General features: G+C 46.2%; 1 protein-coding gene across 1 annotated transcript in view; it reads right to left on the bottom strand.

Moving 5' to 3' along the window:
* Positions 1–23,499, bottom strand: part of pcsk5a (proprotein convertase subtilisin/kexin type 5a) — a gene marked incomplete at both ends in the record, with an annotated part of 51,538 nt that extends 28,039 nt beyond the window's left edge. Inside the window, 20 exons of the mRNA XM_083657334.1 lie at positions 1,581–1,696; positions 1,918–2,056; positions 2,941–3,044; positions 3,761–3,845; positions 4,200–4,390; positions 5,465–5,567; positions 6,611–6,736; positions 6,877–7,013; positions 11,389–11,577; positions 12,573–12,696; positions 13,089–13,192; positions 13,524–13,624; positions 15,642–15,854; positions 16,301–16,473; positions 17,215–17,303; positions 17,580–17,650; positions 18,329–18,472; positions 18,629–18,802; positions 20,163–20,267; positions 23,374–23,499. Of these exons, the coding sequence (XP_083513460.1) occupies positions 1,581–1,696; positions 1,918–2,056; positions 2,941–3,044; positions 3,761–3,845; positions 4,200–4,390; positions 5,465–5,567; positions 6,611–6,736; positions 6,877–7,013; positions 11,389–11,577; positions 12,573–12,696; positions 13,089–13,192; positions 13,524–13,624; positions 15,642–15,854; positions 16,301–16,473; positions 17,215–17,303; positions 17,580–17,650; positions 18,329–18,472; positions 18,629–18,802; positions 20,163–20,267; positions 23,374–23,499 (2,614 nt within the window). The remainder of the gene's footprint in view (positions 1–1,580; positions 1,697–1,917; positions 2,057–2,940; positions 3,045–3,760; positions 3,846–4,199; positions 4,391–5,464; positions 5,568–6,610; positions 6,737–6,876; positions 7,014–11,388; positions 11,578–12,572; positions 12,697–13,088; positions 13,193–13,523; positions 13,625–15,641; positions 15,855–16,300; positions 16,474–17,214; positions 17,304–17,579; positions 17,651–18,328; positions 18,473–18,628; positions 18,803–20,162; positions 20,268–23,373) is intronic.
* Between the last annotated feature and the right edge of the window lie 223 nt (positions 23,500–23,722).

Genomic DNA, 23,722 nt, shown 5'->3' with positions numbered 1-23,722 from the left:
CTCAACAACTGAACAACAGATTTCAAAATGATTTTTACCATTGAAAAAAAAAATACTTGTACATGTTTACAATTGCTACAGTAAGTGTTTCAGTTATTCACTGGTGTTTTGAGACTAGTTGCTAATTACTACTAGTTGGTAATTACAAAGCGGTCTGCAGCGTTGCTTGAACGAGCTTGAACACCCTTCTCAGACACGGAGTGATACTGAATTGTGCAAAGGAATAACGTCATAGACGTGGTATATGGTCAATATACCATGGCTGTGAACCAATCAGATTGCTTGATTTGAGATAGCCGTTTTATACATTTCCATATAACTTATGAAACATTATTCAATATTATTAATGTATATTGAATGAGCTGTTTCTAAAATATCTTGGGGGGGGGATGCTATCTGGAATTAATCAGGCAATATTTGAAAAATACAGTATAAATGATTCTCACAAAAATAATTTCATAAGCAAATGTCTTCATATAACTGCTAACTTCAGTACTACTAATATGCTTATTCTTCTTAAAGTGGAACTGAACCTGTTTGTCACGTGCATAATGAGTCCGTTTCAGACTGAAAACATAGTTTGTCTAAGATGACAGGTTGAGAGACGGGTCATAGTATCATGTCGATGATTTTATTTGACAATTCTGGGGACTGGATTGGGCTTTGGCCAATCCTGGCGTGTTCCGCCTCCAAATCGAGTGGGATTCAGTGTGTTGTGGCGCTCCCCTCGGGAAGAGCCTTTTGACGGGAGGAGTGGAGCTCAGCGAGCCGCAGGCAGCCAGCTGCCTTCGTGTTGCCGAGCGGAGAGTGCAGCACGTCGGCCTGGAATATCCGAGGTGCGACCCCTGACAACCAAGCTCTCGGATGCGCGCGCCATTATCGCTGCTATAACGATACAATATCCCTGGAATGTGCGTTTTAACGAGCCAGTTACATTTCTTTGCATTCTTAGAGATTATAGTTTTTGTTTTTTATCCATGTTTCTAACAATTGGCCAAGTTAGTAGTTAGTTTATGGGATAGGAATTCTGCCAGATGACAGGCACTAGGCGCCATTTTCGACTTCATTTGGAAGAGAAAATTATCCAGAAATGAAGATTTGATTGACAGCTGCATGTCGTGATATGATTGGTTGAAATGGGGTAGAAATTTGATAGTACTAGGTGACGTCAGCAAACTGTACATTACTGTTATCAATGAAATCTTGAAATACGAACTTTTGATGTGAAAAAGTGTGGAAAAACTAAAGAAATTAGATTGTTGTGATTTGTTTTGCATACATTATTAAATAGGTGCACTGCATACCCAGGTATTTGAACTAAAAGAAAAGAAAAGTCATTCTTGGGTTCAGCTTGACTTTAACATCCATGCCAGCCCAGCAGTCAAGGAGAGTGGGTGTATTTTCTTTTTTAATGGTTGATATTTCTTTTTGAAACAAAACGTTCTAATTTCCGCCATTAAAGCCGGCCGTTAGAAAAATAAGCACTAACATAGTTGATCCAGGTTGCATGATATTTATAGAGGCCTAGAGACTGTGCCAGTGAGCTGACATGAAATGGAAAGAGAATGTGGATGACTGACCGTCTCCACACACAGTGCTAACCACACACACTCCGTCCCGGAGGCGGTGGCCACTGGAACAGCTGCTGCAGTTTCCCCGACTCTGCCCCACACAGGTGAGACAGCTGGCGTCACACCTGAGGAGGAAAGCACAGAGCTGTAACAAATGCACACATGTACACAAAGACACACACACATACAAAGACCACACACACACACACGCGCGCGCACACACACACACACGCACACGCACACACACACACAACACACGCACACTCCGAAGCCAACCAGCAGAATAAGGCCTGCCATCAGCAGATAAACAAAGCACCCACACGTGGAGCTGCACCAGTGAGCTCACCTCCTACACACCCTGTGGCCGTCAGCGCTCTGTGGGCTGGGCTCTGTGGCAGAGAAGCCAGCACTGCAGGACGGCACACACCTCCACTCCTCCATCAAGTAGCCTTCTGCACAACGCTTACATGCTTCCACACCCGCACCTGATGCACATCATACGGAAACATACCCATTTGTTTGATGTAGATGTAGGGCTGGGTGATAAGCGTAATGATTTATTTTCTAATATTGATTATCACGGTATTGTTATTGTGCAAAATCACATGTTAAATAGACAAATTGACGTTCATAAACAAGTTTTTGTTCGTAAACAAAACTCTGGGGCTGGTTGCAAAAAGCACCTTAAGTTCAGATTTTCCTTAGAGTCAGAGTTAAAGTGTCCATAAAATAAAATCGGTTGCACAAAACACCCTTAAATCTTGTGCTTATGTTTTCCTTAAAATGTCTAACCTCAAGGAGAAGATTTAAGAGTGTTTTGTGCAAATGAGGCATCTAACCAAAATCCCCACACAAAAGAAAATACCAAAAAAAACATTGACCTCGATTACGAGGGAACCAGGAAGTGCATGACTTCTGGGTTGGCCTACAAAAATATGTCATCCTTGCGGTACAGTCGGCAAGGAAGTTGCTGCACATATCTGGCTTTTAGTGTGCTTTGCTCAGTGTGGGGCTTATAAGGTGCTAGTATTACATATTGAGCACAATGATTACACTATGGAGGGGAAAATGCATTAGCTAATATGTTAATATGTGATCAATGTGTAATATGTGTTCACGTTAATATGTGTTCCCTAATCTAAAGTGTTACATAAAATGTCCTTATCAATTTAGACAGCAGATTATTGTCTGTCACCATATCATAATATATCACTTTATGATTCCACTGCAAGACGATAAATGATCATATGGAATTATTGCCTGGCTCTATGTAGATGGACACATCAATGACATTTGAACACGAGGCAGGACGTTTGGGTACAGTTCAGGAGCGCTGACCCTGCCCTGACACTTTGACCTCTGACCTCACCTGCGCAGGTGGCGCAGGCCTTGTGGCACGGTGTGCAGCTGCTCTCCTGCTCGTCGTGATAGAATCCTGGCGCACAGCTCCGCTGGCACCGGTTCCCCTGCAGACTGAAGAGGGGGCGGAGAGAGCACGTGACACCGTGACACACACAACCAATCATATGACACCGTGACACACACAGCCAATCACGTGACACCGTGACACACACACAGCCAATCATGTGACACCGGGACACACACAGCCAATCATATGACACCGTGACACACACACACACAGCCAATCATGTGACACCATGACACACACACACAGCCAATCACGTGACACCGTGACACACACACAGCCAATCATGTGACACCGTGACACACACACAGCCAATCATATGACACCGTGACACACACACAGCCAATCATATGACACCGTGACACACACACAGCCAATCATATGACACCGTGAGACACACACACAGCCAATCACGTGACACCGTGACGAGGACTCATTTCCATTAGACTGCAGGCTCAGTTTTCCGAGCCACTGCACAGCACTACACGCACTCGGGGCCACTGACTCAGTGAACATTGTATTCCGGAAAACGTCCAACTCAACATTATACTTTCAGTGATTGGAATGCAGAGTGGGCTTTTTCTAATTGTTCTGAATGTGATTGGAATGCAGAGTGGGCTTTTTCTAATTGTTCTGAATGTGATTGGAATGCAGAGTGGGCTTTTTCTAATTGTTCTGAATGGGCGGAGGGAGAATCAGTCTTTTCACTGGCTGGGAGGGAAGGAGCAGTGTTTAACCAGCAGCATCAGATCATGTCTTTCACCTTGTGCCTGGTTTGCATTCTGTGCAGATGCTGTAAGAGGTGCACTTCAAGCAGCTTTCACTGCACTTTCTGCACGTATTGGCATCTGTGGGGAAATCAAACAATACACACACACACACACACACACACACATACACATCAGAGCCATTCATCAATCTTACTCACACACACACACACACACACACACACACACACACACACACACACACACACACACACACACACACACACACTTCGACTGCACTTACATAAACAGACTATTCATTAGCTAGGCTGTTTTCAAACAGCCTCTCTGTAATATAATCATAATAGTAATATATGCATAGGGCCGGATCGTCCAAGATTCACTTCTCAATCTAATTAATTAAGAGTGATCACAAACTATTTTGACAAAACAAACTTGTCAGAGAATGGCTGGAATGCAGAAAAGAAATCGAACCATAGTCGAGGTAGTAGTTCTCCCCGCAGCTAGCAGTGCAGCTATTGGTCTCCTCGGTCAGGTGACGACCAGGTTGACAGGAGGTGCACTGGTCACTTCGACTCCCAGTGCAGCTCTCACAGGACGAATAGCACCTCTTACAGCGCCGGCGGTCACCCCAGAAGCCCGCTGGACAATCTGATACACACATCCTATTGGACAGAGAGAGACACTGATACACACTTCCTATTGGATAGAGACTGATACACACATCCTATTGGATAGAGAGAGACTGATACACACATCCTATTGGATAGAGAGAGGTTGGCCTCGGTCTTGACAGATAGCAGAGGAAATGAGGATCTGGGTCCACATTCATCAACTATCTTTGAGTGGCGAAGTGAAACCTGTATGCTTCCATAATGCATGGACTTCTTATCGTATATTCTTCAGGCATGCAGCCCTATGGAATCTTTATGAAGCATGTTTTGGCATGGAAAGGTGTTTAAACATGTGGAATAAATTAGTATTTTTAATTGCACATTTGCATGTGCCATAGGCTGTCTCGCTACAGTATTACCATATTGTAGAGTGTCCTCTAGATCAGTGTTTTTCAACCACTGCACACTAGTGTGCCGTGACAGATCGTCAGGTGTGCCATGGGAAATTGTCCAATTTCACTTATTGGTCCATAAAATTTAAAAATGAATGTTAAGTTGCGCCAAACCTAGCAGCTGATTTCATACAGCTCTCGTTGAGTGCTACCGCAGTAGTGCAATTAGTAGCCTAATGATGTAACCTTGTTGATTTCAAAGAATAGGATAACAATAGGAAGAGATGCAGGTAGACGCGGTCAGAACAAGCGACAATGCTAACAACAAGGATGGATCAATATGTGAAGATGAAAAATATACAGCCTCTGGATCAAAGTCCTTCCAGACCTGAGCCAGATGAAGAACCCACTACAACAGGGATCAAAAGAACATACTATGATGCTACTATATTTCATTTCATTTTGTTTTGTTAACATTTGGGGTGGAGGTGTGCTGTGGGATTTTTTTCAATGTTGAAAGTGTGCCTTGGTACAAGAAAAGGTTGAAAAACACTGCTCTAGAATCTATGTATTCAGACTACTCTACACTGTGTGTGTGATCACTCTAAAAGGTTGAAAAACACTGCTCTAGAATCTATGTATTAAAAGTACTCTACACTGCATGCGTGTGTGTGTGTGTGTGTGTGTGTGTGTGTGTGTGTGTGTGTGTGTGTGTGAGAGAGATCACTCTAACCTTGTGTTGTTCTTGAACTTGAGAAAAACATGTAAACACATGACACACTGCTGGGGGCCGGGCCCCTCGCAACCATCGTCACTGCATTCTGGGTCGCAGGGTCCTGCAAGGGCAAACACACTCAGAGTCAACGCATCTTCATCATCATGGCAACAACAAGGAAGCCATGTAGACTCCCTATTCCATTTCCCCATTGAGAGGGAAAAGCAGCTAACGCAACACTTAGCTGTGGGCGGGGTCTCACTGTGGGCGGGGTCATACTGTGGGCGGGGTCTCCGCTGGGACAAGGAGCAGTGTGGAGTGGGTGACTCACCACTGTATTCTTCACTGGGACAAGGAGCAGTGTGGAGTGGGTGACTCACCACTGTATTCTCCACTGGGACAAGGAGCAGTGTGGAGTGGGTGACTCACCACTGTATTCTCCACTGGGACAAGGAGTAGTGTGGAGTGGGTGACTCACCACTGTATTCTCCACTGGGACAAGGAGCAGTGTGGAGTGGGTGACTCACCACTGTATTCTCCACTGGGACAAGGAGCAGTGTGGAGTGGGTGACTCACCACTGTATTCTTCACTGGGACAAGGAGTAGTGTGGAGTGGGTGACTCACCACTGTATTCTCCACTGGGACAAGGAGTAGTGTGGAGTGGGTGACTCACCACTGTATTCTCCACTGGGACAAGGAGTAGTGTGGAGTGGGTGACTCACCACTGTATTCTTCACTGGGACAAGGAGCAGTGTGGAGTGGGTGACTCACCACTGTATTCTTCACTGGGACAAGGAGCAGTGTGGAGTGGGTGACTCACCACTGTATTCTTCACTGGGACAAGGAGCAGTGTGGAGTGGGTGACTCACCACTGTATTCTTCACTGGGACAAGGAGCAGTGTGGAGTGGGTGACTCACCACTGTATTCTTCACTGGGACAAGGAGTAGTGTGGAGTGGGTGACTCACCACTGTATTCTCCACTGGGACAAGGAGTAGTGTGGAGTGGGTGACTCACCACTGTATTCTTCACTGGGACAAGGAGTAGTGTGGAGTGGGTGACTCACCACTGTATTCTCCACTGGGACAAGGAGCAGTGTGGAGTGGGTGACTCACCACTGTATTCTTCACTGGGACAAGGAGCAGTGTGGAGTGGGTGACTCACCACTGTATTCTTCGGTGGGGTCTATATCCATGGGCATCTCCGCTGAGCGGGCTTGCTCGCGGTGCATGATGGGATACGGCTCCTCCGACGTGCCGTAAAGCACCAGGGACCACTCCTTCAGCGCCCCTATCAAATAACACAGAGATAGAAGAGAGTAACAGGCTGGTCTCAGGAGACCTGGACTGTATCTTAGCTGCTGTTCAACTTGATGTCTCATGTCTTTTGCTAAAATAATACTGAGATGATACAAAGAGAAAAGAGCAGACCTAGTTCAGTGCCGTTTCTCCTCTGAGAGGGAGTATCTTGGATTTCCAAACTCCATTCCCCCGCCGCTGCCTCTCCCCAGCAGTGGGTTGTCATAAACTCCCAGTTGTTAAATCCCTCAGCGGAGTCGTCCAGAGGCCTGAACACAAAGAGTGGCTTTAATGACTATAGTCCTAATAGTCCTCTATAGTCCTCAATAGTCCTCCCCCCCGAACTATTATATAGTCCTCGGAAAAAAATAAAAATAAGGCTTAATCATGCTCATTCAATTGTTTTATATTGCATTGCCAAACAAAAATGAAAGAATTGGTTCCATCTTGCCCAAGCTAGCTATAATTTGTGGCGTATTTTTAGCGTGGCAGAGTTTGCCCCAAGTTAGCCAATGTTCACCACTAGGGGCAAATTGACAGGAATGAAAAGATTGCCAGAAGCTCGCCCAGATACTCGTTCCCATGAATTAGCTTTTGCTTCTGCAAACTTGAGCATCATTGTTGCAAACGACCAAGCTGTGTTTGGCAGAATCTGCTCTTTCTTTCTAATGGAGGCGCGGCCGCGCGGTGCAGCAGCAGATGAATCCATCACAGTGAGTTGAGTTTAAGAGCATGGAAGCTCTTCACTAAATACTCTGAATGAATGCTCGCAGATGAGGTGGAGACTATGAAGCTTCAAAGCAACACGGAAACACTTTCGGGAGATTTGCCTTTTTTGTAAGACGAGGAGATAATTTAGACGCGCTTCTCTTCTCTGTGCGTGTCGTTTATTAGTTTATTCAAACGGATCCCTGTTAGCTGATGCCAAGATGACAGCGAGTCTCTTCCTGGGCTCCAAGACCACAATATACATGACGTAACAGACAATCAATAGGATATACACAAAAATATGTATCACATCTGATATAATATACAAATAGAATATATAAATAGAATATACTCAAAAAGGTGCATCATAAAAACATGCCTCACAATAAGAAAAGAGAAAAGAAAACTATGCTAATTTAGAACCAGATAAAACAATGTAGCAAGATCTGCAAGCACAAAGCTAGCCTGCGGGCTAAAATATGATATTTATTGTATGTGTGTGTGTGTGAAGTCTAAGATTCCTTTTGAAGCGAGCCTATCCTTTGATGTAGTGCACATTACCCAGAAGGCTGTTCCACGATACGACTGCTCTATAAAATACAGCCCTCTTCACATAATTGGACTTAGAAGGGTAGAGTTATCAGACCACCACTTGCCCCTCTAGTGGAGTGTGTGAGTACTTGAGCTATAAATATAGGTTATTATAAAGAAATGTAGGAGTCTCTGTAGTAGAAAACTGGTGACCCGCCCCTCCACCTAGGTAGCTTAGCACATTGAATGGTATTCTACCCCCGTTAAGTCACCAAATACACATCCCAACAGCTCCAAAACGCTCTGATGTAGCTACATGTTGTGACTGGTGCTCTGATGTAGCTACATGTTGTGACTCGTGCTCTGATGTAGCTACATGTTGTGACTCGTGCTCTGATGTAGCTACATGTTGTGACTCGTGCTCTGATGTAGCTACATGTTGTGACTGGTGCTCTGATGTAGCTACATGTTGTGACTCGTGCTCTGATGTAGCTACATGTTGTGACTGGTGCTCTGATGTAGCTACATGTTGTGACTCGTGATGTAGCTACATGTTGTGACTCGTGCTCTGATGTAGCTACATGTTGTGACTCGTGCTCTGATGTAGCTACATGTTGTGACTCGTGATGTAGCTACATGTTGTGACTCGTGCTCTGATGTAGCTACATGTTGTGACTCGTGCTCTGATGTAGCTACATGTTGTGACTCGTGATGTAGCTACATGTTGTGACTCGTGCTCTGATGTAGCTACATGTTGTGACTCGTGCTCTGATGTAGCTACATGTTGTGACTGGTGCTCTGATGTAGCTACATGTTGTGACTCGTGCTCTGATGTAGCTACATGTTGTGACTGGTGCTCTGATGTAGCTACATGTTGTGACTCGTGATGTAGCTACATGTTGTGACTCGTGCTCTGATGTAGCTACATGTTGTGACTCGTGCTCTGATGTAGCTACATGTTGTGACTCGTGATGTAGCTACATGTTGTGACTCGTGCTCTGATGTAGCTACATGTTGTGACTCGTGCTCTGATGTAGCTACATGTTGTGACTGGTGCTCTGATGTAGCTACATGTTGTGACTCGTGCTCTGATGTAGCTACATGTTGTGACTGGTGCTCTGATGTAGCTACATGTTGTGACTCGTGCTCTGATGTAGCTACATGTTGTGACTCGTGCTCTGATGTAGCTACATGTTGTGACTCGTGCTCTGATGTAGCTACATGTTGTGACTCGTGCTCTGATGTAGCTACATGTTGTGACTCGTGCATTCACCCCGTTATGAAATATTAATAATGCAACATTACTCTGATGTAGCTACATGTTGTGACTCGTGCTCTGATGTAGCTACATGTTGTGACTCGTGCTCTGATGTAGCTACATGTTGTGACTCGTGCTCTGATGTAGCTACATGTTGTGACTCGTGATGTAGCTACATGTTGTGACTCGTGATGTAGCTACATGTTGTGACTCGTGATGTAGCTACATGTTGTGACTCGTGCTCTGATGTAGCTACATGTTGTGACTCGTGCTCTGATGTAGCTACATGTTGTGACTCGTGCTCTGATGTAGCTACATGTTGTGACTCGTGATGTAGCTACATGTTGTGACTCGTGATGTAGCTACATGTTGTGACTCGTGATGTAGCTACATGTTGTGACTCGTGCTCTGATGTAGCTACATGTTGTGACTCGTGCTCTGATGTAGCTACATGTTTTGACTGGTGCATTCACCCCGTTATGAAATATTAATAATGCAACATTACGAGACTTTGTGTGTTGTTACTTTTCTACTACACAGAGAAGAGAAGGCCATCTATCTTCTCATCTTACTATCGGGAATATGGCAAATAGCCAAAATCTCCCCAGAATGTACAGTACGGTAGGTGTGTTCCTTTAAGGGAGTGGAGCGACGTAGTCGGGTGTCCACACCTTAATTCTAAGAGGGTGTGGTGTTCTATGTTACGTGGTGCCTGAAGGTGATGTACCTGTTAGCTAGCAGCTGAGACGTGGTGCCTGAAGGTGATGTACCTGTTAGCTAGCAGCTGAGACGTGGTGCCTGAGGGTGATGTACCTGTTAGCTAGCAGCTGAGACGTGGTGCCTGAGGGTGATGTACCTGTTAGCTAGCAGCTGAGACGTGGTGCCTGAGGGTGATGTACCTGTTAGTAGGGCTGTGGCGATTCACTTATCTCCCGATTCGATACTATCACGATTCTTGGGTGCCGATTCAATTTATATTGCGATTCTTAAGTATTGCGATTCTACGATTATTGCGATTCGATATTACGATTTATTGCGATTTTTGTTTATTTTTTTCTTTTATTTTTTCAGTTTGTTTGCTTTTTTACACTAGATTAGAACATGGGAAAAGTTTAATCATACACTAGAGACTGTATGTTATATATCATGAGTAGGGCTGGGCGATATAGTTAAAAACAGGGGCGGCCTGGGGTCATAATTCAGGCTGGGCATTAGATACCAAGCAGGCCAGGCCGATATGGGCCGACGCGCGTGAAGTTTGGGCCGTTTGAAGCCCAATTTGGGCCGTTTGAAGCCAGATTTGGGCCGTTTGAAGTCCAATTTTACAATGAGATGCACCCACTTTAACCCTGAAGTGTAATTATTACTTCAGACTAACTAATAAAGTAATAAAACCACTACTAAACCAGTAGGCGGCGCCTGGCCTGCTGTTCAGTGAGTGGCCTGACTGCAAGCACAAAAAAAAAAAAAAAAAAAAAAAAAAATTTTTTTTTGCGATTATCGATTCTGGAATAAAAGATTGATTAAAAAAATCGTGACATTAAAAATCGCGATACTTAGGTGAATCGATTTTTCCCCCCACCCCTACCTGTTAGCTAGCAGCTGAGACGTGGTGCCTGAGGGTGATGTACCTGTTAGCTAGCAGCTGAGATGTGGTGCCTGAAGGTGATGTACCTGTTAGCTAGCAGCTGAGACGTGGTGCCTGAGGGTGATGTACCTGTTAGCTAGCAGCTGAGACGTGGTGCCTGAGGGTGATGTACCTGTTAGCTAGCAGCTGAGACGTGGTGCCTGAGGGTGATATACCTGTTAGCTAGCAGCTGAGACGTGGTGCCTGAGGGTGATGTACCTGTTAGCTAGCAGCTGAGACGTGGTGCCTGAGGGTGATGTACCTGTTAGCTAGCAGCTGAGACGTGGTGCCTGAGGGTGATGTACCTGTTAGCTAGCAGCTGAGACGTGGTGCCTGAGGGTGATGTACCTGTTAGCTAGCAGCTGAGACGTGGTGCCTGAGGGTGATGTACCTGTTAGCTAGCAGCTGAGACGTGGTGCCTGAGGGTGATGTACCTGTTAGCTAGCAGCTGAGACGTGGTGCCTGAGGGTGATGTACCTGTTAGCTAGCAGCTGAGACGTGGTGCCTGAGGGTGATGTACCTGTTAGCTAGCAGCTGAGACGTGGTGCCTGAAGGTGACGTGAGCGTGATGGAGAGGTCGCCACGGCGACCGTGAACGATGGTAACACGGACGACCACGTGCTCCACGTAAACCAGGTGCTGCAGGGCTGCAGCAGAGCAGCCTGTGCTCTCGTGCACGGACCTGAGCACAGAGCCTGGGCGGATAGCTCTGTGGACAAGACAACACCAGAGACACACAGACCTGAGCACAGAGCCTGGGCGGATAGCTCTGTGGACAAGACAACACCAGAGACACACAGACCTGAGCACAGAGCCTGGGCAGATAGTTCTGTGGACAAGACAACACCAGAGACACACACTGACCTGAGCACAGAGCCTGGGCAGATAGCTCTGTGGACAAGACAACACCAGAGACACACAGACCTGAGCACAGAGCCTGGGCAGATAGCTCTGTGGACAAGACAACACCAGAGACACACACAGACCTCAGCACAGAGCCTGGGCGGATAGCTCTGTGGACAAGACAACACCAGAGACACACACAGACCTCAGCACAGAGCCTGGGCGGATAGCTCTGTGGACAAGACAACACCAGAGAGACACACAGACCTGAGCACAGAGCCTGGGCGGATAGCTCTGTGGACAAGACAACACCAGAGACACACACAGACCTCAGCACAGAGCCTGGGCAGATAGCTCTGTGGACAAGACAACACCAGAGACACACACAGACCTGAGCACAGAGCCTGGGCAGATAGCTCTGTGGACAAGACAACACCAGAGACACACACAGACCTGAGCACAGAGCCTGGGCGGATAGCTCTGTGGACAAGACAACACCAGAGACACACACAGACCTCAGCACAGAGCCTGGGCAGATAGCTCTGTGGACAAGACAACACCAGAGAGACACACAGACCTGAGCACAGAGCCTGGGCAGATAGCTCTGTGGACAAGACAACACCAGAGAGACACAAGCTGAGTGGCAAAGAGAAGAGTCGGATCAAGAGTGACAGTTAGTGAAAAAGCAGCAATAAAAAGCCGACACCCCTGAGAGTGAGTGTGAGAGGAAGGAGCCACATCAGAGACGAAGACAGAAATAGAGTAGGTGTGTGATAAAAAGCAGAGGAATCCAGGGAAATGCTAATTCAAAGAGATGCCTTCACAACTGTCAGGTGGTGGGCGGTGCAGTTAGCGCGCTACCTGCTGAGCGGGATGGGATGAGCCTCCTCCTCGCACATGCGTTGGGGCGGGACTTGTCTCCACTGCTCCGCCTCCTTCACCATGCTCTCCGCATCCAGAAGGCCAAAGCCGTACAGATGGCTCACTGACAGAAACACACACACACACACACACACACACACACACACACACACACACACACACACGATAAATTAGCTAGGACATAAAAGTCACTGTAGCTCATAAAAGACTTTACAGACTCCTGGGACTTTGTGGGCGTTTATCAGCGTTGTGCTCAGAGTCACCATATCTCATTAGTTTGTGCGCTTGCTGTTTTATAGCTTTCCCAAAACGTGCTGAGAGAACATTGACCAAAATATGCTTTTCTATAGTCGATCTGATCTGAGCTCATCTTCTTGACTATCATAAGATTTGATCAGATGAAATCCAAAGGTTATCATTTTTCTTCAAACTATTGGTGATTGTAAATATTGAAAAGGAGAAAACAGCTGTTATATATGGCATTATAAAAAATACCCTGGTATCCAGCCCCATTTAAGTGCCAGTCAGGAGCGTTCAGATGATCTGCTTGTGACGTCCGGACGATAATGTGCTGCACATCTCTCCAAGTAAGCAAGGGGCTGAGGAGGGGTCAAACACAAAGAAACTAACTGACCGGTCATACAGGAAGTGTCAAACACAAAGAAATTAACTGACCGGTCATACAGGAAGGGTCAAACACAAACAAACTAACTGACCGGTCATACAGGAAGGGTCAAACACAAACAAACTGACTGACCGGTCATACAGGAAGGGTCAAACACAAACAAACTGACTGACTGGTCATACAGGAAGGGTCAAACACAAACAAACTGACCGGTCATACAGACACAAACAAACTGACCGGTCATACAGGAAGTGTCAAACACAAACAAACTGTGTGTAAATTGTGAGTGTGGGAGAGCTGGTTACTTGGCATCCAAAGTGAGAGCGATGACACCTGCAGCCATGGGTGATGAGACGGAGGTCCCTGAATGATCTTTGTTGCAGCCCTGCTTCAGAGCCAAGGTCACCTGTGGATGTCAGGACAGCACATTCTTATGATTAGAGATGTTTTCATCTTGTATCTGAACGGCCTTAATGGAGTCAGCAGCACTCACACATATTCAGACTATTTATTAGTGTGCTTGCTTCAGCAAAAAGCTTTTTTCATCTAATACTGTATTATTCTTCAGTTTAGGCAGACTTCAACTGCTACCAATATCTACAGTAGGCTACTACTAACTAGTAAGTGACTAGCAACACGCGACTGTAGCAACCAGTAGTAATCACCTAGCAGCCAATGGTGATCATCACCTAGGAAACACTGACTACGTTTACATGCACACAATATTCCACTATTATTCGGAAAATGACAATATTCTGAATTTGATAAGGGTCATGTAAACAGCATATTCCAGTTGCATTTTCCCAATTTGCCCTTTTTCCGAATTTAGCATTTTCCATCTGGGTTATTCCAGTATTATTCGGGTTTTCTGAGGATTCTTTGATCATGTATACAGCGCATTCGGAATATGCGTCTCAATCAGGGTTTTTACCGCAGTTTGCGACGCATGTTGCCTGTTTGATGTGTGCTAGAAAGCTCTAGAACAGGCAATATAATCATATATGCATCATCTCTTGCATGCAAAAAGAAGGGGGTGGGGGTCCATGGAGTACGAGTATTATGGTTCTATCCACCTTATGTTCCAACACAGGGCTCGGCCAGTGACTTCCAATTGTGTTGACACTTCCTGTGACAGTACAGTACTAGTGAGCAGGTAAAACAGAACACTTCCTGTGACAGTACAGTACTAGTGAGCAGGTCAAACAGAACACTTCCTGTGACAGTACAGTACTAGTGAGCAGGTCAAACAGAACACTTCCTGTGACAGCACAGTACTAGTGAGCAGGTCAAACAGAACACTTCCTGTGACAGCACAGTACTAGTGAGCAGGTCAAACAGAACACTTCCTGTGACAGCACAGTACTAGTGAGCAGGTCAAACAGAACACTTCCTGTGACAGCACAGTACTAGTGAGCAGGTCAAACAGAACACTTCCTGTGACAGTACAGTACTAGTGAGCAGGTAAAACAGAACACTTCCTGTGACAGCACAGTACTAGTGAGCAGGTAAAACAGACGCTGTTTTGAACAGGAAGTCATAACACAACTGGGTCAAGTGGGCGGGGCTACATAAGGTGAATAGGACGAATCAGCGCGACGTCACTGCCACCCAAAAATGCGTAACCCCCGTGGCAGTTAACTAGTACGAGTTGTGCCAAACAAACGTTGATATCTCAAAAAGTATACATCACATCACTTATATTTTGACATTCTGAGTGAGAGCAGAAGTAGCTCAAGAGTTGGATGTATAATATATGCACGTCGTGTTAAAGTTGTGTGAACTGTCGCAGTTTTTAAATTATAAACACGGTCAGCCGGCTAGAGTCAGACCTCAAACTCAGGCTGCATAGGGTTCCATTGCCGTTGCCACCCAGTGACGTGGTTTGTTGACCAAAATGCAGCTCGGCTGATCCCTTGGGTGGGGGGGGGGGGGGGGGGGGGGCGTGCCTATCCATGCAACATCTACGAATGAAAACACCTTGAACTTTGACCATTTCCTGTGTTTTTATTGAGTTTTAACGAGGAAATGCGCAAGCTGCAACAATCAATGGGGCGGCTGTAGCTCAGGAGGTAGAGCAGGTCGTCCACTAATCGCTTTGGATAAAAGAGGTCGGTGGTTCGATTCCCACCTCCTCCAGTCTAGTCTGCATGTCGAAGTGTCCTTGGCAAGATACTGAACCCCAAATTGCTCCTGATGGTGTGCCAGCACCCTGCGTGGTAACCTGCCGCCATCGGTGTGTGAATGGGTTAATGTACCTACTGACTGTAAAGCGTTTTGGATAAAAGCGCTATATAAATGCAGGCCATTTACCATTTTACCATTTACAATCAGTCACGTTCTAAACCGGATCTTGCAGCCATGATTATTTGACAGCGGGGCATTCAAAAATAAGCTGGATACTGCCGATTTCTAATGTGACTCACGATCCTGGAGTGCTCTGCTCCTCCTCCGCTGTACGCTGTAGCCAGGGTGGAGGAGCACTGCTCCAGGTAACCTGGCTTGCTTCCATCCTGGGTGCTGCTGCTGATGGAGATGGTGTAGATGCTGTTGGTGTAGCCGTCACAGGAGCAATGGTCGCCTCTGCGCCCTCCATTCCCAGACGCCCAGACAAAGACAGAGCCCCTCCCATGCCTGCCCTGAGACGAATACGGGGAAGCAGACAGGAGAGATTCAATTGATATTTACATATTGATAAGGAGATACAGACATATTTACATATTGATAAGGAGATAAAGACATATTTACATATTGATAAGGAGATAAAGACATATTTACATATTGATAAGGAGATAAAGACAAGCCCTTGAAGTAAATATACAGCCGGAGGTGAGAGACACAATCACAAACAACAACACTTGTTTAATATTTGTGCACACACACACACACACACACACACACACACACACACACACACACACACACACACACGTACGTACGTATGTATACACACCTCTCATACTTTCAATCCCTCATGCATACATACACAAACACGCACAGCAAGGAAGCCATTTTTTCTTTCTTTCTCTCTTTTCTTTCTTGCACGCATATTCTTCCACTTTTCCTCTCTCCCTCTTTCCCTCACTATTTGAATGCCGTTCTGTAGAGCCAGACGAGCCAGAGGCCCGGGAGCCTCCAGAGTGGTGCCGTCATCCTCTGGCCCCCAGCTGGCTAAGTAGATATCTATATGCTGCGGTCTGAAGCTCAGCGCCTGGGCCTCCACCGTGTCCGTCACATCTCCATCCAGCATACGGATGCCTACAGGTACAGAGGGAGAAGGAAACATCAGAACCTTTAGATGAGACGTCTCCGACGTCAAGGAGCCCTGCAGCCGTCAAGGGACTACGGGTGGAAAATAGCATTTCTGCTATAACCTGGTATGATGCATCTCTCCCTATTTTATAGGGTTAATGTTCTTGTACACTGTCCCTGTATTAAAAATAAAGAAAAATTTCAAATTCAAGCTTGAAGCCGTCACACGGACTCACCTCCTATCCGGGCGTGGAAAGACACGCCCACTGTGCACTGAGAGGTATTTGACTCACCTCCTATCCGGGCGTGGAAAGACATGCCCACTGTGCACTGAGAGTTATTTGACTCACCTCCTATCCGGGCGTGGAAAGACACGCCCACTGTGCACTGAGAGTTATTTGACTCACCTCCTATCCTGACATGGAAAGACACGCCCACTGTGCACTGAGAGTTATTTGACTCACCTCCTATCCTGACGTGGAAAGACACGCCCACTGTGCACTGAGGGTTATTTGACTCACCTCCTATCCGGGCGTGGAAAGACACGCCCACTGTGCACTGAGAGGTATTTGACTCACCTCCTATCCTGGTGTGGAAAGACACGCCCACTGTGCACTGAGTTATTTGACTCACCTCCTATCCGGGCGTGGAAAGACACGCCCACTGTGCACTGAGAGGTATTTGACTCACCTCCTATCCGGGCGTGGAAAGACACGCCCACTGTGCACTGAGAGGTATTTGACTCACCTCCTATCCGGGCATGGAAAGACACGCCCACTGTGCACTGAGAGTTATTTGCGGCAGCAGCAACCATCCCCGCACACTCAGTCCCATGGCTGCCAGAGAGGAGGAGGAGGAGAAGAACAGAGCAGGAGGTTAGATGCATATGCATGAAGACAGGCTATTTGTGTTACATCGAGCCAGTGAGCAGACATCAGTCAGGCTGGTGCGTACAGTATAATATGCATATTCATATTATGCACGCAATTGCCGAAAATGGGAGGGGAGAAGCATGCATGAATTAACGTGACAATATGAAATGACGACAGGGAATGGGATCTGCGAAACAGGTGCAAAGAGCAAGCGGTGTTATAGAAGTAAGAAGTACTGACTAGTTCTGACTGGAATCGTATGGAGACGGGTCTTGGTCTTTCCCGTTCACATCGTAACTGGCGAGAGGGTCCTGCAACAGATGGATAGAGACACTGCATGAAATAGGCCACTCCCATCACGGGGGAAAAGCTCCGTTCATTTCCACACACCAGCGTCATTTTCCTTGAATTAAACATAGCTAAAAGCTGTTGTGTGGTGGGGCTGCGCAGACAACAAATGTAAGAAATCGCCAGTTAAAGTTTTTTTGTACTCCCGAGAGGCGAGAAGAAAAATGTGGATGTTGCTGTCAATGAAGTAAGTTGGAGTGTTCATCTTCCGTATATATGATCTTTTTGTGCAACACCCCGGCCATGCACGCGACATAGGAGAATGCCAGGATTGGACGGGAGTTTGTGTTTTCCCCCCGTTTTGGGCGTGGTTTCTGAATGACGACGCGCTCCGCATTGTCTCTACAGATAGTAAGAGCACATCAAGATGCACATCTCTTCCTATTTGCTCAGACGAATGGCAGAGAGCGTTATTCAGCAGACGAATGGCAGAGAGCGTTATTCAGCAGTCAACTAGACAGTAAAGTGGATGAGGCATTTAATGTCCATTCCAATTCTCTTAAGTCGACCTTTCCAACCCTCTGGCCCAGAAGCTCTGCCTGCAGATATCTGTCTGGGCGGCGCACTCTCGCTCGGAGAGCTCGGCCAAATAGCTTATGATTAACGAGGCCGTCCCGAGTCCCGTCCCTGAAGGCACTTACATAATTTGGCTTGAGGTCCGGATGCTCTCGCTCGATGCCGTCATCCAGCACAGACACCACCACACCCTTCCCCGTGTAGCCTCTCCTCCACGCCGCCTCGATGTTCATGTGAGACTGGCAGGCTTTGGACTCGTCGCTGCAGTGCTGTGGAGTCAAGAGGGGGGGACATCAGTTTAGCCCGAGCTCGGGCTATTAAGAGAATAAATACGCCTCTATTTTGGGCTCTTGTCTGTCTGGGTTTTTTTATGCGTCTTGTGTTTTTTTACTTGAAATGAACAAAGAGAAGAAGATGGGACTCACGATGTACCACAGGCTGTTCCACTGTGGGTCGTTGAAGTACAGCGCGTGGGTGTGGTTGGACGGGAGATGGACGGTGGGAATGTGTTTGGTCTTGATGTCGATGGAGTAGATGTGACTGGCTCTGGAGTTCCTCTTGGCTCTTCTCAGGACCACCTGCTGCTGGAGCCACTCCACCTCCAGAGAGCAACACAGGGTTTAGATCAGGGGTGGTGGGCAGCTAGTTTTCATGGGGGGGCCACATGAGAAACCCACATTGTTGCCGGGGGCCGAACAAATATTGTCATGCCGTAACCCAGGAACTTTGATGATAGAGAGGATCACAAAAAAATGTCCTCGCTACCAAATTCTGCTGAGGGGCCGAACGGCGCCAGCGTGAAAGATTTGGGGCATTTGAAGCCAGGTTTAGAGGAATAACTCATTTTAAATTAACAGTTGTGATGTCATTATTCAGTCTTAACCACCAATATTTGATCCTTTTCTCACTCACTCCTATGTCACCACCTGCTCTCCCTGCAGGGCTTGAAATTCACTTTTTTGACCACCTGCCAATATGGCTGCTAGATTGTAAAGTTACCAGCCAATTAGAATTTCCACTAGACGAAACACCGGTATGGTTCTTTAAATGCAACTGCTGCATAAAGGGTGTTGTGTTGCACTATGAAAATGAAGTCTTGGCATCTATGTGTTAGTGGGTGTGAGCATGTATAGAGTGTGTGTGTGTGTGTGTGTGTGTGTGTGTGCGTGTGTGTGTGTGTATGTGTGTGTGTGTTAGAGCAGGGCTACCCGGCCCGTCGGACTCGGAACCCGTACCCGGCCCGACTTACGGGCCGGGTTCGGACAGAAACATTGAAGTCGCGTTCGGGCTCGGGCCGGGCTCGGTCACGTAATCAGTCACTTGTTTTTGCCTTCAAATATATCTATCATCAGCTCCTGAGCTAATTTACTACGTTAATGAAAGCACCTGAAGGCATCGAATGAAACACGCCCAGACATGCACTCTGCTGCTCTGCCCGGAGTCAGCTGCGTGTTGGCTCACCGTGCAGTACTTCTTTCAGCGATGTGGAACTGTGTGGGCAGTGCACGGCACGCACAAATTTTAGGCTGTTTGGTGCTTTGCTTTGTACATTACGTATTAATCATTGACTGCTTTGAATTACGAGGACTGATTTTGGTTTGGGATTATATAGGGCTGTTTATACTTATAGGCTGGACAGACTCATTGAATTATGCGCTCGCTGCGCTCCGAGGGGAAAAAAAAAAATCAGGGAGGGGGTTCGGGCCGGGCTCGGACAGATTATCAATTGACACCTGTCGGGCCGGGCCGGGCTCGGCTAATAATGTGACGGGCTCGGTCGGGTTCGGTAAGGAAAATTCAGCCCGAGCCCAGCTCTAGTGTGTGTGTGTGTGCGCGTGCGTGTGTATGTGTGCGTGCGTGCGTGTGTGTATTTGTGGAAGTTGGGGGTTGTACTGGCTGTCATGCAGCTGATTAATAATCGAGCAGAGTCTGAAGACACGTCAGGCTGGATCCTGTTACCTTGGTCTCCTTGGCGATGCGGACAGTCACCTCTTTGTTGGACACAGTGGAGCGTCTCAGCGTGCCGCTGTGGTGAAAACTATAACAGTTCTTCAGGTCTCCAATCTGACAAAAACAAAAACTATAACAGTTCTTCAGGTCTCCAATCTGACAAAAACAAAAACTATAACAGTTCTTCAGGTCTCCAATCTGACAAAAACAAAAACTATAACAGTTCTTCAGGTCTCCAATCTGACAAAAACAAAAACTATAACAGTTCTTCAGGTCTCCAATCTGACAAAAACAAAATGTCAAATCCTATCAAACCTCTTTGTGTTCAGGTGAAGGTGTGCTGCTCATATGTGTCACTGTACTAAACAGCTGTTAAATTATAAAGCCAGTGTGTTGCTATCTTTCATTAAGAGGCTACCTTACACCACTGATACTTTTTCAGCCAAGGGCAACCTGAGCCGTAAGACTCCAGCCAGTGTGTGTGTGTGTGTGTGTGTGTGTGTGTGTGTGTGTGTGTGTGTGTGTGTGTGTGTGTGCACGCGTGTGTGTGTGTGTGTGTGTGTGTGCACCCTGGTTTACCATAACGCCATGGCGACGACGTTAGCAAGGCCTAAGCAAGACTGTTTGTAAAACTGAAGAGAAGTACTGATGGTCAATAAAACAGCTTGACTGCAGTGGAGGATGATGAGAATACATGATGGTCACATGATCAGTTTATTCCCAGATGGCTTTGTTTAAAGTTGTGACCTCAGCACTACAGCAATGTAACGCTTTACGGCACCTATCAGACCCCTCACTTTACAGCACCTATCAGACCCCTCGCTTTACAGCACCTATCAGACCCCTCGCTTTACGGCACCTATCAGACCCCTCGCTTTACAGCACCTATCAGACTCCTCGCTTTACAGCACCTATCAGACCCCTTGCTTTACAGCACCTATCAGACCCCTCGCTTTACAGCACCTATCAGACCCCTCACTTTACAGCACCTATCAGACCCCTCGCTTTACAGCACCTATCAGACTCCTCACTTTACAGCACCTCCCCTCGCTTTACAGCACCTATCAGACCCCTCACTTTACAGCACCTATCCTAACAAGACTCCTCGCTTTACAGCACCTATCCTAACAAGGCAGCAAGACCCCTCGCTTTACAGCACCAGAGATGCTCACAAGTCATTTTTTACAAGTCCAAGTCAAGTCTCAAGTCTTTGGTCACAAGTCCACGTCAAGTCTCTTATGGATGAGCATTCTATCATCTGCTGCATGCCATCCAGTCTGCTTAGAACACTGCATAGCTAAAACTAAGGGATTCAAAGCATGTACTGTATTATCCTCACTCCTTTATCTATTAGCATACAATATCAGCATTGATTAGATGACATTATTATTAGTAGACCTCCTTAATGTTAATACACACAAAAATAAAGATTGTTCATAAGTCCCAAATCTCAAGTCCAAGTCAACTCTCAAGTCTTTGAGGACGAGTCTCAAGTCAAGTCTCGAGTCACTGTGTGTGTGTGACTTAAGTGCGACTCAAGTCCAAGTCTCAAGTCCAAGTCCCCATCTCTGTACAGCACCTATCCTAACAAGGCAGTACGTGTGTACAATTTTATAGGCCTCGGCTCTACAAATCAAAAGCTCGTTATTTCTATTTGATTGGTTTTACTGATCGTTTTTAATCTGACCCTTGACACTTTTCCCACTCCTGTAGGTCTATTAACTAGTCTTGTCTGATTGATTGATGTATTTATTGCTGTCATTAGTAATGGATATATGTATATTATGTACTGTATATTATGGGCACACATAAATTCTTGGCAACATAAATGACAATGAACTATTGAGTCTTGAGTCTACAAGGTCAAGTACTCTGCTAATATGAGATGAGGCTGATGGGGGAGCAGAGGGAGGTGAGAGAGGTGAGGGAACAGCTGTGAGACTTGGCAGAGAGGAGACAGTGTTGAATCATTCTCTCACTCTGCACGACATCCGGACAGGCGGGGGCCTCTAGATGGCGACCTGCTGACTTGTGATATAAAAAGTGATGCAGACGGCCACAGAAGAAGAGACTTTCCATAATAACAGTGTCGGGGGGGTGTAGCGTTAATTAAACTAGTAGTTCAACTACTACATTTTGCAGTAGCTTATGACCGTTACCTCAAATTTGGATCGTTACTTTTTGTAATTTTGGGACAGTTAATAATTGTAAGTACCAACGAAATTATTATGGGCTATTAAATATGAGCAAGTTAGATGTGGTATCATGTGTATAGCTTTTCATAGTCATCTTATAATATGTCTGAGGAACATTTTGATATTCCCAACGGTCTCACTAGCTAGCATTAGCTACATCGTGGCTTCTAGTTAACTACGACATGACCACCTGAATGCCAAATAGGCCTATGTCGTGCAGAACTTATTTATATCATATTATATTCCTCCACTTTTTTTCTGCTACCCACCACCCACAACACAAATACACTATGACACCACCCACAACACAAATACACTATGCCACCACCCACAACACAAATACACTATGACACCACCCACAACACAAACACACTATGATTGTTTGCTTTGGGTTTAGTGGCAGACTGTCTCTGTCAAGTCTGAGTGAAACTGTTAGCAGAGATGGACTTTAGCCTAACTCCCTGAAGAGGATGAACATGCCTCCTGGCCCGTCTTCATGAGATGAATTTAGATTGGGTTATTTCAGTTTTGGCAGGCAGCTAGCTGGTATCCTAGCTGGGCTTCATAAACACACTGAACATCCCTTGCACTTTAACTGAAAATGAAATTACCATCCTAATAAGTGTTTATGTTTTGTAGCCTGTATGACACAGATGTAGATGGGACACACACACACACACACACACGCACACACACACACACACACACACACACACACACACACACACACACACACACACACACACACACACACATAGCCTATATATTATGTAATAATATGTAATTATGTATATTATAATTATTTTTGAGAAAAAGGGGCTACTAGGCCTACTCAAAATGTGGAAGATCTCCCTATTCACGGTATATTTCTGAGGCAGTTTGGCTGTAAAACGACACTTTCAGACTATTATCCTCCCACACATGAAAGAGACTGATGGGTGCAGACAGTGGTAGTCTGTCCCTAAAGTTTGGGCTTCTTCACTGTGCGTCGTCATCATCATCATCATCATCATCATCACACTCACCTGGCCCAGGTTAGTAAATCCATATCTCTCTGCTATCCTGTCTGCAGCCTCGCGCTCCCCGGTGATTCTCAGAGCCCAGTCGTTGGTGTAGATCGTTGCATGAGCAAACTGGAGCAGAGTTCCCATCCACAAGGTGAACAAGCAGCACACCATCATCATCACGTTTCCCCTCGTGCTGCTGAATCTACCGCACTGTTTCATATGTTCTTCTTCCTGCAGTCGGTTCTTCTTTGTGAGTTATTTCTCATAGCGGGCAGCAGCAATAAGTCCAGTCTGTCTTACAACGACATTACAGGCGTTTTGTGCTCTGCAGGGAGGTGAATGTGTGCATGACTCATGGCTATCAAAT

This window comes from Poromitra crassiceps (assembly GCF_964638095.1).
Source record: "Poromitra crassiceps genome assembly, chromosome: 21".
NCBI lineage: Eukaryota > Metazoa > Chordata > Actinopteri > Beryciformes > Melamphaidae > Poromitra > Poromitra crassiceps.
Note: the sequence above shows the minus strand (reverse complement) of the source record. Positions and strands in the feature narration are given on the sequence as shown.